At 46.2% G+C, this 14,903-nt stretch overlaps 2 protein-coding genes across 3 annotated transcripts in view; one reads left to right on the top strand and one right to left on the bottom strand.

The window, feature by feature from the left end:
- Nucleotides 1-4,658, bottom strand: part of LOC144606397 (BTB/POZ domain-containing adapter for CUL3-mediated RhoA degradation protein 2) — a 33,955-nt gene extending 29,297 nt beyond the window's left edge. The window contains exon 1 of the mRNA XM_078422437.1: nt 4,537-4,658. The gene's annotated coding sequence lies outside the window, so the exon portion shown is untranslated. The remainder of the gene's footprint in view (nt 1-4,536) is intronic.
- A 1,863-nt stretch (nt 4,659-6,521) lies between these two features.
- ift20 (intraflagellar transport 20 homolog (Chlamydomonas)) lies at nt 6,522-14,231 on the top strand. Of its 2 annotated transcripts, XM_078421998.1 has the most exons (4): nt 6,522-6,710; nt 9,567-9,652; nt 12,908-13,011; nt 13,815-14,231. In XM_078421998.1, exons 1-4 carry the CDS (start codon nt 6,590-6,592, stop codon nt 13,894-13,896), a joined length of 393 nt encoding a protein of 130 aa, XP_078278124.1. In that variant the 5' UTR covers nt 6,522-6,589; the 3' UTR covers nt 13,897-14,231. The 2 variants fall into 2 exon arrangements, with proteins under 2 accessions (XP_078278124.1, XP_078278125.1); XM_078421999.1 differs by lacking the exon at nt 12,908-13,011.
- Nucleotides 14,232-14,903: the final 672 nt, after the last annotated feature.

Genomic DNA, 14,903 nt, shown 5'->3' with positions numbered 1-14,903 from the left:
TTTAGCAAAATATTACCCCCTCAGGCCTTTAAAATATTAAATTACCCATGAAATGAGTCATTCATTTTGAAACAAAATAGACAATAGACAATAAACAATAGGTGCAGGAGTAGGCCATTCGGCCCTTCGAGCCAGCACCACCATTCAATGTGATCATGGCTGATCATTCTCAATCAGTACCCCGTTCCTGCCTTCTCCCCATACCCCCTGACTCCGCTATCCTTAAGAGCTCTATCTAGCTCTCTCTTGAATGCATTCAGAGAATTGGCCTCCACTGCCTTCTGAGGCAGTAAATTCCACAGATTTACAACTCTCTGACTGAAAAAGCTTTTCCTCATCTCCGTTCTAAATGGCCTACCCCTTATTCTTAAACTGTGGCCCCTGGTTCTGGACTCCCCCAACATTGGGAACATGTTTCCTGCCTCTAACGTGTCCAACCCCTTAATAATCTTATATGTTTCGATAAGATCCCCTCTCATCCTTCTAAATTCCAGCGTATACAAGCCTAGCCGCTCCAGTCTTTCAATACTCGGTAGACCTTCAGAATTTTCATTTTAATAGATATGCAGGGTTTTCCCAAACCTCAAGCCAAATCTTGAGAACTTGAATTACATTTAAATTCCAACACATCGGATAGTACTTTAGAAAAATGTGAGTCAGCTTAATTATTGAATGCTTGATCGAAGGAACCGAGAATGCTGATATAATAAAAGGCAACGATTGAAACAGGAAATGAATGAGACAAATAGATGAGTCAGCTCTGGAACAACAGGGTTTTTGTTTTACGGATCGACAGAGATGGTATAACCTCTCATTTGAAAGACGGCACGTCTCATACTGACACTGGAGTTTAGAGTTTTGTCTTCAAGCACATAGGATAAGAACATGGAGTGGGTTATCCTTCCCCATCCTTCAGTATAATCATGGCAGATGAAGTCCTTGTTTCAATTGCACTTTCCCATTCTCCCTCCATAAGGAACAATGGCGCAGGGGTAGAGTTGCTGCCTCACAATGCCAGAGATCCAGGTTCAATCATGATGAGGAGAGCTGCATAGAGTTTAGATGTTCTCCCTGTTACCGCGTGGGTTTTCTCCGGGTGTCCAGTTTCCTCCCACATCCCAAGGATTTACAGGTTTGTAGGTTAATTGGGTTCGGTAAAATTGTAAATTGACCCTCGAGTGGAGAATGGTGCTAGTGTACGGTATCGCTGGTTGGCGCAGACTTGGTTGGCCGATAGTGCCCGTTTCCACGCTGTATGTCTGAAGTCTAAGTCAAGTGCATTGCAGGTCAAACTCTACTTCGAATATATTCAAAAACTCAAAGGTAGACATAAAATGCTGGAGTAACTCAGCGAAACGTCATCCATTCCTTCTCTCCAGAGATGCTGCCCGGTCCGCTGAGTTACTCCAGTATTTTTTGTCTACCTTCGATTTATACCAGCATCTGCAGTTTTTTTTTTAAACTCAAAGATATTCCTCCTCACCCCCATCTTAAATGAGTATCCCTCTGTTCTAAAATAATGCCACCTGGATTTACTGATATCTACTCTATCAATTGTGCATGTCTTGATAAGATGAGATTTCAATATTCTAAACACCAATCTGCTCAACACCTCTTCCTATTTTAACCCTTTCATCCCAGGAATAAACCTAGTTAATATCCTCCTCAATTCCTCCAATGCAAGCACATCATTCCTTAAATATGGAGACTAAAGCAATCTGCAGCCCTCCAGGTGCAGTCTTACCAGCACCTCATACATTTTATATTCCATGCTGAGTACTGGGTCCAGATGGCGCAGTAAAATTGATTTCCCTAACTTCAAGTAACCCTTGAATCCCCTCTCCCTCCGTCCCTCCCCCACCCTAGTCGTCGTACTAGTTTCACGTCGTCCTGTTAAGTTTCACTGTCTGTATAACCCATTATCACCTGCCCCACACTCAACAATAGACCATTGTAGGCTCCACCTTTTCATGATCATCGTTGCGTTTTTGCAGATCTTTCATTCGTTTATTCTATGTACCTTCTTTTTCTCTTGGTTCTCTTTCCCCCTGCCTCTCAATCTGAAGAAGGGTCTCTACCCGAAATGTCACCTATTCCTTTCCTCCACAGATGCTGCCTGACACGCTAGGTTACTCCAGCCTTTTGTGTCTATACTAGGTCCAGCTATTTGTGTTGAAGGCAAAGCCATTGTCAATAAATAGGACGCACAGTGGTAGAGTAACTCTGCGGGTCAGGCAGCATCTCTGGAGAACATGGATAGTTGATGTTTCAGGTCGGGACCCTGCTTTAGAATAAATAGGAGTCTGATGTAGATGTCCTTGTTTTCCAATTATTTCAGGGATGACTGTAGGATCATGGAGATGGCATTTGCCATGGACCCATTACGGCAGTAGGCGAATTAGTGGATGAAGGCTGTCTGGAAGGCTGGAATTGATGTGGCATGACCCTGCATATGGAAGCACTTCATGATACTGGATATCGGGGCAACCGCAAGGTAGTCACTAAGGTGCTCTGCTTTGTTTTTCTTTGGCTCCAGGTGTCATTGGTCTTTAGAAAGCAGTGGGAACCTCAGATTGTGGTAGGGAGAGTGTTTGGGTGTTTGCGAATGCTTCTGCAGTTATCCATGCAGTCTCTGATGATGCAGCCAGGGACTCTACCTGGGCCAATCATTTCCATGGGTTGATTCCCAGGAAGGCTGATCCAATGTCTGGAAGTCCATTCTACTTTTTCACATGAATTTGTCAGTTTTACCTATTATTACCTTCCCCATTGTACTTATCCAGCCTCCCCTTAAGTGCATCTATACTTTGGCATCAAAAACTCCCTTTGTTCTGAACAACAGCTGCAGCTCAGGCGGTTGTCAAGTGAAAATGTTGTCACCTTAAGCGCACAAATTAAACTCAAGCACAAAAGGTCTAATCTGACATTAGTGTAGTCCTGAGGAACTAATGAAACGGTCTCAGCAAGGCCACCAGCATAATCAAGGATCAGTCTCACACAGGTCACTCCCTCTTCTCCCCTTTCCCATCAGACAAGAGGTACAGACATTTGTAAATGCCCACCTCCAGATCCAGGGACAGTTTTTTCCCAGCTGTTATCAGATATCAGATATCTGAATCGGCTTCTCACCAGGTCCTGACCTTCCATCTACCTCATTGGAGACCTTCAAACTATCTTTAATTGGACTTTATCTTGGACTAAATGTTATACCTTCCCTGACCTGACCCCCGTGGTCTCCTTTTCACATCTATCCTTCGTCACTTACTCCACCCCAATACCAAACAACCTTCACCTCCTCACCTATCCAAAGCAGAGTCCTGACCCAAAATATCACCTATCCATGTCCTCCAGAGATGTTGCCTGATCCCAGGACTCTGCAGTCTATGCAGGATTCCAGCTTCTGCAATTCCTTGTGTCTCCACCTATCAGTTGCCAGGCTTTGTCCCACTACACCTCTCTTTTCCAGCTTTCTCCCCCTCCCCTCCTCCCGATCAGTCTGAAGAAAGGTCCTGACCTGACTCCTGTCCATTCCCTCCGCAGATGCTGCTTGACCCAGAGTTTTTCCAGCACTATGTTTAGACAAATGTAAATATTTTGCAGAGTAGGGGAAATTCCAAAGCAACATCAGCTGGCCATTGGCAAATTGCTGCTTCTGGGATCTTACTTGCACATGTGACAATCACATAACCTGAACTATAAAGTCATCAGCATTGGATTGTAAGACCCTGGAAAAGGAGGGAAAGGTCCAGATGTGAAGAGGTGGGAAAGATCCAGATAGGAAGTGGTGGGAAAGGTCCAGGTGGGAAGAGGTGGGAAAGATCCAGATGGGAAGAATTGGGAAAGATCCAGATGGGAAGAGGTGGGAAAGGTCCAGGTGGGAAGAGTTGGGAAAGATCCAGATGGGAAGAGGTGGGAATGGTCCAGGTGGGAAAGGTCCAGATGGGAAAGGTCCAGATGGGAAAGGTCCAGATGGGAAAGGTCCAGATGGGAAGAGGTGGAAAGGTCCAGATGGGAAGAGTTGGGAAAGATCCAGATGGGAAGAGGTGGGAAAGGTCCAGATAGGAAAGGTCTTGATGGGAAAGGTCCAGATGGGAAGAGTTGGGAAAGATCCAGATGGGAAGAGGTGGGAAAGATCCAGATAGGAAAGGTCCAGATGTGAAATATCCAGATGGGAAAGGCCCAGATGGGAAGAGGTGGGAAAGGTCCAGATATGAAAGGTCTTGATGGGAAGGGTCCAGATGGGAAGAGGTGGGAATGGTGCAGTGAGAAGAGATGGGAACGGTGCAGCGGGAAGAGGCCCAGTGGGAAGAGGTGGGGGAGGCCCAGCAGTGGGGAGAGATGGGAAAGGTCCAATGCGAATGGGTGGGAATGGCTGGAAGACCCTGCCTGGGAGAGATGGGAATTCAGTAGAAGGCTGCCATTGACTGAGAGCGCTCCGGCCGTGCACGCCATTGACTCGGAGAGCAAATCCACCGCCCACCAAGACTGTCGGTCGGTCGGCCGCCCCCCCGGGCTCGAACCCACCCACCCCCGTACCTGCATCAGGGCTGAGACCGCAGTTGGCGCCGCCACCAGCGGTCCCGTCATCATCGTCGCCGCCGCACAGGAGCCGCTCAACCGTCACTGCGCGTGCGGGCGCGCACTCGACGCTCGCTCCCGACGCCGTCGTCGTCCCGCGCATGCGCACTCACTCCATTCATCTGTGTGTTTGTGTGTCTGTGTCTCTGTGTCTGTTTGTCTGTGTCTGTGTGTGTGTGTGTGTCTGTGTGTGTGTCTGTGTCTGTGTGTGTGTCTGTGTGTGTGTCTGTGTGTGTGTCTGTGTGTGTGTCCGTGTGTGTGTCTGTGTGTGTGTCTGTGTGTGTGTCTGTGTCTGTGTGTGTGTCTGTGTGTGTGTCTGTGTGTGTGTGTGTGTCTGTGTGTGTGTGTGTGTCTGTGTGTGTGTCTGTGTGTGTGTCTGTGTGTGTGTCTGTGTGTGTGTCTGTGTGTGTGTCTGTGTGTGTGTCTGTGTGTGTGTCTGTGTGTGTGTCTGTGTGTGTGTCTGTGTGTGTGTCTGTGTGTGTGTCTGTGTGTGTTGGAGTTATTATTCCCCTCAGTGAACAATGAGATTCAATAAAACTGTGTTTCAATCATTCAATAAGATGCTGCCCAACCCGCTGAGTTATCCCCCGGCACTTCAATATCTTCTTTATTGTCACATGTACCACCAGGTACAGTGAGAGAGACTATGGAGTCAGTATGTTTGTAGTAGGAATAAGGGTCTCGACCCGAAACGCCACCCATTCCTTCTCTTCTGAGATGCTGCCTGCCCCACTGAGTTACTCCAACATTTTGCAATACCTACCAGGTACAGTGAAATACAGACAAGACTATTTCCGTACAGAAACACAGTACAGGCACAAAATGCTGGAGTAACTCAGCGGGACAGGCAGCATCTTCTGAGGAAGTGTCTTGACCCGAAACGTGTCTGAAAAAGGGTCGCAAACCCGTATCTGTATCTGTATCTTGATGTATAATCACCATCACCGGTTGCCGCATACGTTAAGAGGGTTATGTGCCAAGTCGCAATTAAATATTAAAGTGGGCCATAAAGGTCAACGTCTCAATATCGATTGTTTCCAACTTGGTCTTGAAGGTCTTAACGTCGGGTGCGGTGCGAATGTCATGGTGGAGATGATTCCATTCGCGAATTGTCTTTGGGTACAGTGAATACCAATACCAGTTTTTACTTGTTAGGATGATGTTGTATTTGAAAACCCCCGATTGCCTGGTCTTTGGTTGTCTGGATGAATTTGCAGATTGAAGATGACTCTTGATGTTGTTTGGAATAAACCCGTGCGTTTCTTTATAGATGGTCGTCAGGCGTAATCTGGTCCAACGGTCTTGAAGAGTTTCCCACTCTCGATCAGCAAGGATTCTAGTGATACTGGACTCCCTACTGTAATCATCAATGGTGAACCTTGCAGCTCTATTTTGAATTATTTCTAACATGTCCCCATCTGTTTTGTGTTGTGCATCCCAGACCGTCACCCATTCCTTCTCTCCAGAGATGCTGCCTGTCCTGCTGAGTTACACCAGCATTTTGTGTCTATGTTCAGTGGAAGCCAGCATCTGCAGTTCCTTCCTTTACACCCCGGTCAGGACAGAATGTACAAAACAGCCCATCATGTCCAAATGCACTAATTTTTCTCAAGATTCCAGCATCTGAGCGTGTTTGATCCCAATAAGTGGAATGTTCTTCACTAAAATGACCCTGTGCTGTTAAAATAATGTAAATTGGTGTTCTTTTTCTGGGGTAAATTATTGTAAATTTATTGAACTCAAATTTTGTTGGGAGTGCGCAGGCGCAATACCAGCGGGGCTGCCGGCAGGCTGCAGTGCGCAGGGGCGGGGCTGCCGGCAGGCTGCAGTGCGCAGGGGCGGGGCTGCCGGCAGGCTGCAGTGCGCAGGGGCGGGGCTGCCGGCAGGCTGCAGTGCGCAGGGGCGGGGCTGCCGGCAGGCTGCAGTGCGCAGGCGCGGGGCTGCCGGCGGTCGGTGACGTCAGGCGGGTCCGGGCGGCCCGTCGCCGTGGCAGCGGGGAGCGGCAGCGGCCATGGAGGCGCTGGGGGAGGCCGGCCTGCACTTCGACGAGCTCAACAAACTGAGGGTGCTGGACCCGGAGGTGGCACAGAGTACGGTGGAGCTGAAGGAGGAGTGCAAGGACTTTGTGGAGAGTAGGTACTACCGGGGAGAGGAGAGGCCGCCGCCGCCGCCGGGCACCGGGAGACTCTGCATTGCTGTGGCGCCTGTCACAGCCCTGGGACGTCCCCGCAGCCCCTCGGGGCGAGTGAAGCGGGGAAGGGAGGGGAGGGGAGGGGAAGGGAGGGGGACGACGTGCTGTGATACAGGGCCTGAAGCAACAGGGCGTGTGCACAGCAAGATCCCACAGAGGGAGAGGCGCAAGGAACTGCAGGTGCTGGTTTACAAACTAAGACACAAAGTGCTGGAGTAACTCAGCGGGTCAGGCAGCATCTGTGGAGAACTTGGATAGTCATGGAGTCATACAGCAATGGAACATGTCCTTCTGCCCAACTTGCCCACACTGATCAACATGTCCCATATGCAATAGTACCAGCTGCCTGTGTTTGGCCCATATCCCCCTAAATCTGTCCTATCCATGTATGTACCTGTCCAAATGTTTCTTAAACGTTGTGATGGTCGATGTGTAGGAAGGAACTGCAGATGCTGGTTTACACTGAAGATAGACACATAATGCTGGAGTAACTCAACGGGAAAAGCAGCATCTCCGGAGAGAAGGAATGGGTGATGCTTTGAGTCGAGACCCTTCTTCAGACTGAAAGTCACGGCAAAGGGAAACGAGAGGTATAGACAGTGATGTAGAGAGATATAGAACAAATGAATTAAAATGCAAAAAAAGTAACAATGATAAAGGAAATGGGTAATTGTTAACTAGCTAAGTGAGAATGAAAGTCAACGTTTCTGATCTGGACTTCTTCAAGGGGATTGTGGTGGTTCCAAGGATAACTTTGGGCGATCTTCCTTCTTATAGTTGACAATGCGGGGATCCGATGTATAACATTGACTAATTTTAGTTTTAATTTAGAGGTATAGCTTGGAAATAGGCATTTGGGGCCACTGAATCCGTGCCTTCTGTCTCGATCACCCATTCACGCTAGTTCTATGTTATCCCACATTCTCATCCACTCCCTCCAGCCAAGGGACAATTTATAGAGGCAAATTAACCTACAAACCCGCACGTCTGTGACATGTGGGAGGAAACCAGAACACTCGGACGAGACCCACGCGGTCACAGGCAGAACAAGTAAACTCCTCACAGACAACATTTGTGACACGGTCTAGATATACAGCATGGAAACAGGCTCTTCAACTTACTGAGTCCATAACAACCATCAATCACCTGTTTACACTAGTTCTATGTTATCCCACTCCTGGGGTGATGCAGCACATGAGCACAATTCTCCTGTTACTGCAATTATAGACAATAGACAATAGGTGCAGGAGTAGGCCATTTAGCCCTTCGAGCCAGCGCCGCCATTCAATGCAATCATGGCTGATCACTCTCAATCAGTACCCCGTTCCTGCCTTCTCCCCATACCCCCTCACTCCGCTATCCTTAAGAGCTCTATCCAGCTCTCTCTTGAAAGCATCCAACGAACTGGCCTCCACTGCCTTCTGAGGCAGAGAATTTCACACCTTCACCACTCTCTGACTGAAAAAGTTCTTCCTCATCTCCGTTCTAAATGGCCTACCCCTTATTCTTAAACTGTGGCCCCTTGTTCTGGACTCCCCCAACATTGGGAACATGTTTCCTGCCTCTAATGTGTCCAATCCCCTAATTATTTTATATGTTTCAATAAGATCCCCCCTCATCCTTCTAAATTCCAGTGTATACAAGCCTAATTGCTCCAGCCTTTCAACATACGACAGTCCCGCCATTCCGGGAATTAACCTAGTGAACCTACGCTGCACGCCCTCAATAGCAAGAATATCCTTCCTCAAATTTGGAGACCAAAACTGCACACAGTACTCCAGGTGCAGTCTCACCAGGGCCCGGTACGACTGTAGAAGGACCTCTTTGCTCCTAACAACTGTAGAAGGACCTCTTTGCTCCTAACAACTGTAGAAGGACCTCTTTGCTCCTAACAACTGTAGAAGGACCTCTTTGCTCCTAACAACTGTAGAAGGACCTCTTTGCTCCTAGTACGTGTGTTGGGAATTTTACTTTGGTAATCTTGAACACGTTTCTCAGAAGCATCTACAGACAAGAAGAAAGTACCACTGAGCCATGTAGGGGTTAATAAAAGCCTGGAAAAAACTCGGTAGATCTTATTTACCTGAACTTTGACGAGCTGAACAAACAGAACAGATCACATATGCTGGAATCGAGCAAAAAAAACAAACTGTTGGATGGACTCAGCAGGTCAGGCAGCATCTGTGGAGGGAATGGACAGTTTTCAATTTGGGACAGGACCCTTGTTTAGTCCATCAGTTTGAAGAAGGTTCCGGGCCCGAAATGTTGTCTGTCCATTCCCTCCACAGATTTCCCTTTGGGGCAGGATATAAGGGGATAGGATGGAATTGAGGTATGTTGAAATGATTTGGTGGGGGGGGGAATAAGTCAGTCCAAACCATGACATAAGGGGAGGAGTTGTACAGTTTGATAGCCACGGGGAAAAAGGATCTACGGTGGCGTTCTGTGCTGCATCTTGGTGGAACCAGTCTGTTGCTGAAGTTACTCCTCAGGTTGACCAGTGTGTCATGGAGGGGGTGAGCTGTATTGTCTAAGATCTTCCCCTCCAAGACCATCTCCAGTGAATCCAACTCCTGCCAGTCGGTGATAAATTTAGAAGGGAAGGTATCATAACCAATTATCGCCTAATATTGCGTCTGAATCAGGGCCCTGGCCTGAAATGTCACCTATCCATGTTCTCCAGAAATGCTGCCTGACATGCTGAGTTACTCCAGCACTTTGTTTCTCACTTTTTCATAACCAATTATCTGTTTTGATAATGTGCAACTTTGCATCAATCTTTCACCTTTTATTTCAGAAATGGGCCAGTTCCAGAAGATTGTCGGTGGGTTAATTGAGATTGTTGATCAACTAGCTAAAGAAGCTGAGAATGAAAAGATGAAGGTAATGTTTCAAAATACTTTCATTTGTGTGTTTTTGACATCGATAAGGAAAATGATGACATTATTAATTCCTCATTGCTAATTGGCCTAGTAAAGTTTAATCCTTATCAAACTTAGATTGGACTGCCTGTAGGGAGGGCAATTTAATCCAGTGTGACAATGTGCAAACCTATGTATCCTGCATTCACTGAACAAAATATTATGGAATTTCAGTGGTTCAATGGTGCCTTATTGTTACGTACAGTGAAATTCATTTTTGTATAAAGTTCAGTACAAGTACCACCATACATAAGCACAGCTAAGCATCTCAAATACAGTACACGTGCACAGCAGTAGTGCACTGAGATAGTTTGCAGAGTTGCCAGATTGGGGCCATTTTCAAGTCCCAGTTGTTTTAAATGCACGGTTCTTGACCTGACCTTGACCTGGTGTGTTTTCCTGGCTGCTTGCAGGGTTTTGCAACTAGTGGTGCAATTGAGATCTGGGTTGATATGGGCACGAGCCACAAATGTTGATTACAAAATATTTCCTCAGTAACAAATGGTCGTAACTGGGGCAAAGTTACATGGCGTCCTGCAGTATAAAATGTTAAAATGATAAAACATCGACTCATGCACTTGGGATTTTGGACAAAATTGCGTTGTTTAATCGGAGAATAAGAATATTGCTTAGACAGTCCGAAGAAGGTTCTCAAACAGAAACTTCTATCCATTTGCAGTTATTTTCTTACACTAACTATAAATGGGATGTGAGTGTGAATGATTTGGTTAAAGTGGCTCCGGGGATAGAGGTTTGACAAGACACGATGTCAGTAGTCTTGAGGGTGGGTTAATGGTGATACATCATTTCTACCTGAGGAAGGGGAGTGGAAAAATGACAAAGCCTGGCCAGTAATAGATGGACTCAAAGTGCTGGAGTATCTCTCAGCGGGTCAGGCAGCATCTCTGGAGAACATAGATGGGTGACGTTGCAGGTCGGAACCCTTCTTCAGACTGAACCCTTCTTCGGGGCACATGGATATGCAGGGCTGGGGTGTGAAGAAGGGTCTCGAGTCTCGACCGAAACGTCACCCATCCTTTTTCTCCAGAGATGCTGCCTGTCTCGCTGAGTTACTCCAGCATTTTGTCTACTTTTGGTGTAAACTAGCATCTGCAGTTCCTTCCTACACATAAAAATATTGCTTATGGTGGAATGGGGTGGGAAGAGACTTGCCAATGACACAAAGATGGGGAAGTTGTGAAGATGACATGAGGAGACAGCAAAGGGATATGGATAGCAGAAATAATTATGAGAAAATCTCAAATTGAATAAAACATAGAAAAAAGTGAAATCATCCTATTTGTTAGGAAAAATAAAAAAGACATATTATCGAAGTAATGAGCTTGCAGATATTCGAAGGTCAGTGAGATCTGGGCGTCCTGGTACGTAATTTGCTAAAAGCTGTTATGCAGATGCAGTGAGTAATTAGGAAATCTGACAACATTATTCGTTAATTCTAAGGAAGATGAATGCTAACGCCGGACATCAGTGAGATCATGTGGAATGCTGTGCATAACACTGGTGTCATTTAAGGAAGAAAGTGACTGCTTTGAAAGTAGTCGAAGAGACGTTTGGATGGACATATGGATAATGCAGGGAATGGAGCCATATGGATGATGTGCAGGAAGAAACTGCAGATGCTGGGTTACACCAAAGATAGACACACAGTGCTGGAATAACTCAGCGGGTCAGGCAGCGACTCTGGAGAAAAAGAATAGGTGACGTTTTGGGTCGAAAACCTTGTTCAGGTTGGCAGATCATAGTTGGTGTAGGCATCATGTTCGCCACAGACATTGCGGGCCATTCGTGTGCTGTACTGTTCAATGTTCAGAGGTTTACAAAACTAAGACCTGGAATAGATTGGTTGCTTCATGGGGAAATTTTACCCTAGTAGTTTAGAAGAGTCAGAGGAGGTTTGATTGAAACATAAGATCTTGGAAGGTATTGACAGCGTGAATGTGGAGATAATGTGTTTTTTTAATGGGAGAATGTAGCACTGGGGATCATTATTTAAAGATAAGGGGTTTAAGCTGTGGGCGAGGTAAATGTTTTTCTGGGGATTGTTCTCTTCTTCAAAGCAGAGTTTTAATATTTTTAAGATAGAGGTAGAGAGATAAACAAACGTTAGCTTGAGTAGATGAGAATGTGGGAGTCACAGAGTCATACATCGTGGAAACACGTCCAACCTACCTACGTTGACCAACATGCCCCACCTGCCTATACCCTATACCCCTCGAAACCTACCCTATCCATGTACCTGTCTAAATGCTTCTTAAACGTTGCGATAGTCCCTGTCTCAACTACTCCCTCTGGCAGTTTGTTCCATAAACCCACTACCCTTTGTGTAAAGAAAGTTACCCCTCAGGTTCCAAGTAAATCTTTCCCCCTTCCCCCAGGTCCTGTGGTTCTCGATTTCCCTACACTGGGCAAAGGACTCTGTGCGTTTACCCGATCTATTCCCCTCGTGATTTTGTGTACTTCTCTCTATAAGATTAAAATATAGCTACTATTTGATCAGCGGTGCTCTTTTAAAATGGCTCTATATTAAATAATGGGTGGAGTGGTCCGCATCTACCAGAGTTTAGAATTAGATTTAGAGATACAGCGCGGAAACAGGCCCTTCGGCCCACCGAGTCCGCACCGCCCAGCGATCCCCGCACATTAACACTATCCTACACACACTAGGGACAATTTTTACATTTACCCAGTCAATTAACCTACATACCTGTACGTCTTTGAAGTGTGGGAAGAAACCGAAGATCTCGGAGAAAACCCATGCAGGTCACAGGGAGAACGTACAAACTCCGTACAGACGGCGCCCGTAGTCAGGATCGAACCTGAGTCTCCGGCGCTGCATTCGCTGTAAGACAGCAACTCTACCGCTGCGCCACCGCGCCGCACTTTGTTCCCAATTTGTAGTTTAGTTTAGAGATACAGTGCGGAAACAGGCCCTTTGGCCCACCCCGCACATTAACACTAGTCTATACACACTAGGGACAATTTACAATTTTACCGAAGCCAATTAACCTACAAACCTGCACATCTTTGGAATGTGGAAGGAAATTGGAGCTCCCGGGAAAAAGTCACGGGGAGAAGGTACGAAATCTGTACAGACAGCACCCATAGTCAGGATGGAAGGCGGGTTTCTGGCGCCACGCCTCGCCGCCCTTTACTGTCGTAAAGTTTCATGGCTGATTAGTTTTGTTGCCATCAACAGGCCATCGGTGCTAGAAATCTGCTGAAATCAGTGGCCAAGCAAAGGGAAGCACAGCAGCAGCAGCTCCAAGCTTTAATTGCAGAAAAGAAAATGCAACTCGAACGGTTGGTTTTAAAATCTTTATTGGTTGTTACCAATTCTAAAATATAATTGACTGACTTTTGCAATACCTTGCATCAAGCAATTGCCCTAATACTGTTAAATGTGAACATTGATTGATTGAGATACAGCATGGAAACAGATCCTTCGCCCCACAAAATCCACGCTGTACACATTAGTTCTGTTATCCCACTTTTGCATCCATTCCCTATACACAAGGGGCAATTTACAGAGGTCAATTAACCTACAATTGCTCTACATGTGCTCTATGTTGGACGGGACTCTGGAAAAATCTCGAATTTAATTCCCATATTGCCAAGATTTTGATTTGGTGTCTTCTGCTTCTCGTAATATTCTGTGCAAGACCATCTACAGGATTTCAGGAATCCACTTGCAAGTCTGCACTTGACATTTCTTTTCCCCTCAAACGATCTGTTAGTTTAGTTTAGAGATACAGCGCGGAAACAGGCCCTTCGACCCACCGAGTCCGCACCGACCAGTGATACCCGCACATTAACACTATCCTTCACGCACTGGGAACGATTTACATTTATACCAAGCCAATTAACCTACAAACATGTACTTCTTTGGAGTGTGGGAGGAAACCGGAGATCCCGGGTGAAATCCACGCAGGTCACAGGGAGAATGTACAAACTCCGTACAGACAGCACCCGTAGTCAGGATCGAACCCGGGTCTCTGGCGCTGTAAAGAAGCAACTCTACCACTGCGCCACCTTGCCTCCCTGTGTATGAGCAACACAGACAAACTGGGGGCAATGCATAACCAAATATTCACTTGTTTTTGCAGATATCGGATCGAATATGATGCTCTCTCAAAGGTAGAAGCTGAACAGAATGAGTTCATTGATCAATTCATTCTTCAAAAGTGACATGGGATCGAGAAGCACTAAACAGAAAAATATATTTAACACCACACAGCAGAGAACATTCCAGTGATTATTCCATCATGCCACTCCATCAACAGAGGTTTTGAACACAGTGCATTTTTGAATGAATTCAGTGTTATTTCAGTGAACATAAAGCATCTATTTCTATATGCAGATTTATATCTGATTATTTGGACTATCTTGGTAATTTCTGCTGCACAGTTTTGAAATACACTTTTTAAGATAACATTTCTGCAAGCATCGGAACACTTACGTGTAAATACTTTGTTAGCTCTTATTTTGTATATTTTATGTTATATCTAATAAATCAATCTTTAAGCATGTATGATCATGAGTGACACATTCTACCGAGCTGTTCTTTGTGAGTGTTAATTAAACTGGTGTTTCAAGCTGTGGCCTAACCATCCAAACCCTTTCTGCCTTTGGTGTAGTCGGCACTACCAAAGAGCATGGTAATGGTGGAAACCAGTCAAAATAGGTTTACTCACAAGTTATCGGAGTAGAATTAGGCCAGAGACCCAGGTTTGATCCTGACCACGGGTGCTGTCTGTACAGAGTTTGTATGTTCTCCCCTTGACCTGCGTAGGTTTTCGCCGGGATGTCTGGTTTCTTCCCACACTCCAAAGACGTACAGGTCTGTGGGCTAATTTGCTTGGTAAAATTGTACATCGGCCCTTGTGTGTAGGATAGTGTTAGTGTGCGGGGATCTTTGAGCGGTGAGGACTCAGTGGGCCGAAGGGCCTGTTTCTGCGCTGTATATCTAAGCCTAACTAATGTCACCCGGGGGGGGAGAAATCAGTCTGGCCCATGTCTGACTGCTGATCTACCAGTCAGAGCCCAAACAATACTCTCAGATGAAGAGGTAATCTGTTCCAGTCTAATGCACTGCACGTGGTGGTCACTAAGTGGTTGCTAAACCTGCCGTCTCCCCACAATCCCTGACACCCACCTGCCACAGTCTTTCAAATCCAGCCCTCCACCATTCTCCA

The sequence above is a fragment of the Rhinoraja longicauda genome, chromosome 26 (assembly GCF_053455715.1).
Source record: "Rhinoraja longicauda isolate Sanriku21f chromosome 26, sRhiLon1.1, whole genome shotgun sequence".
Taxonomy (NCBI): domain Eukaryota; kingdom Metazoa; phylum Chordata; class Chondrichthyes; order Rajiformes; family Arhynchobatidae; genus Rhinoraja; species Rhinoraja longicauda.
This window is presented reverse-complemented; position numbering and strand designations above follow the sequence as displayed.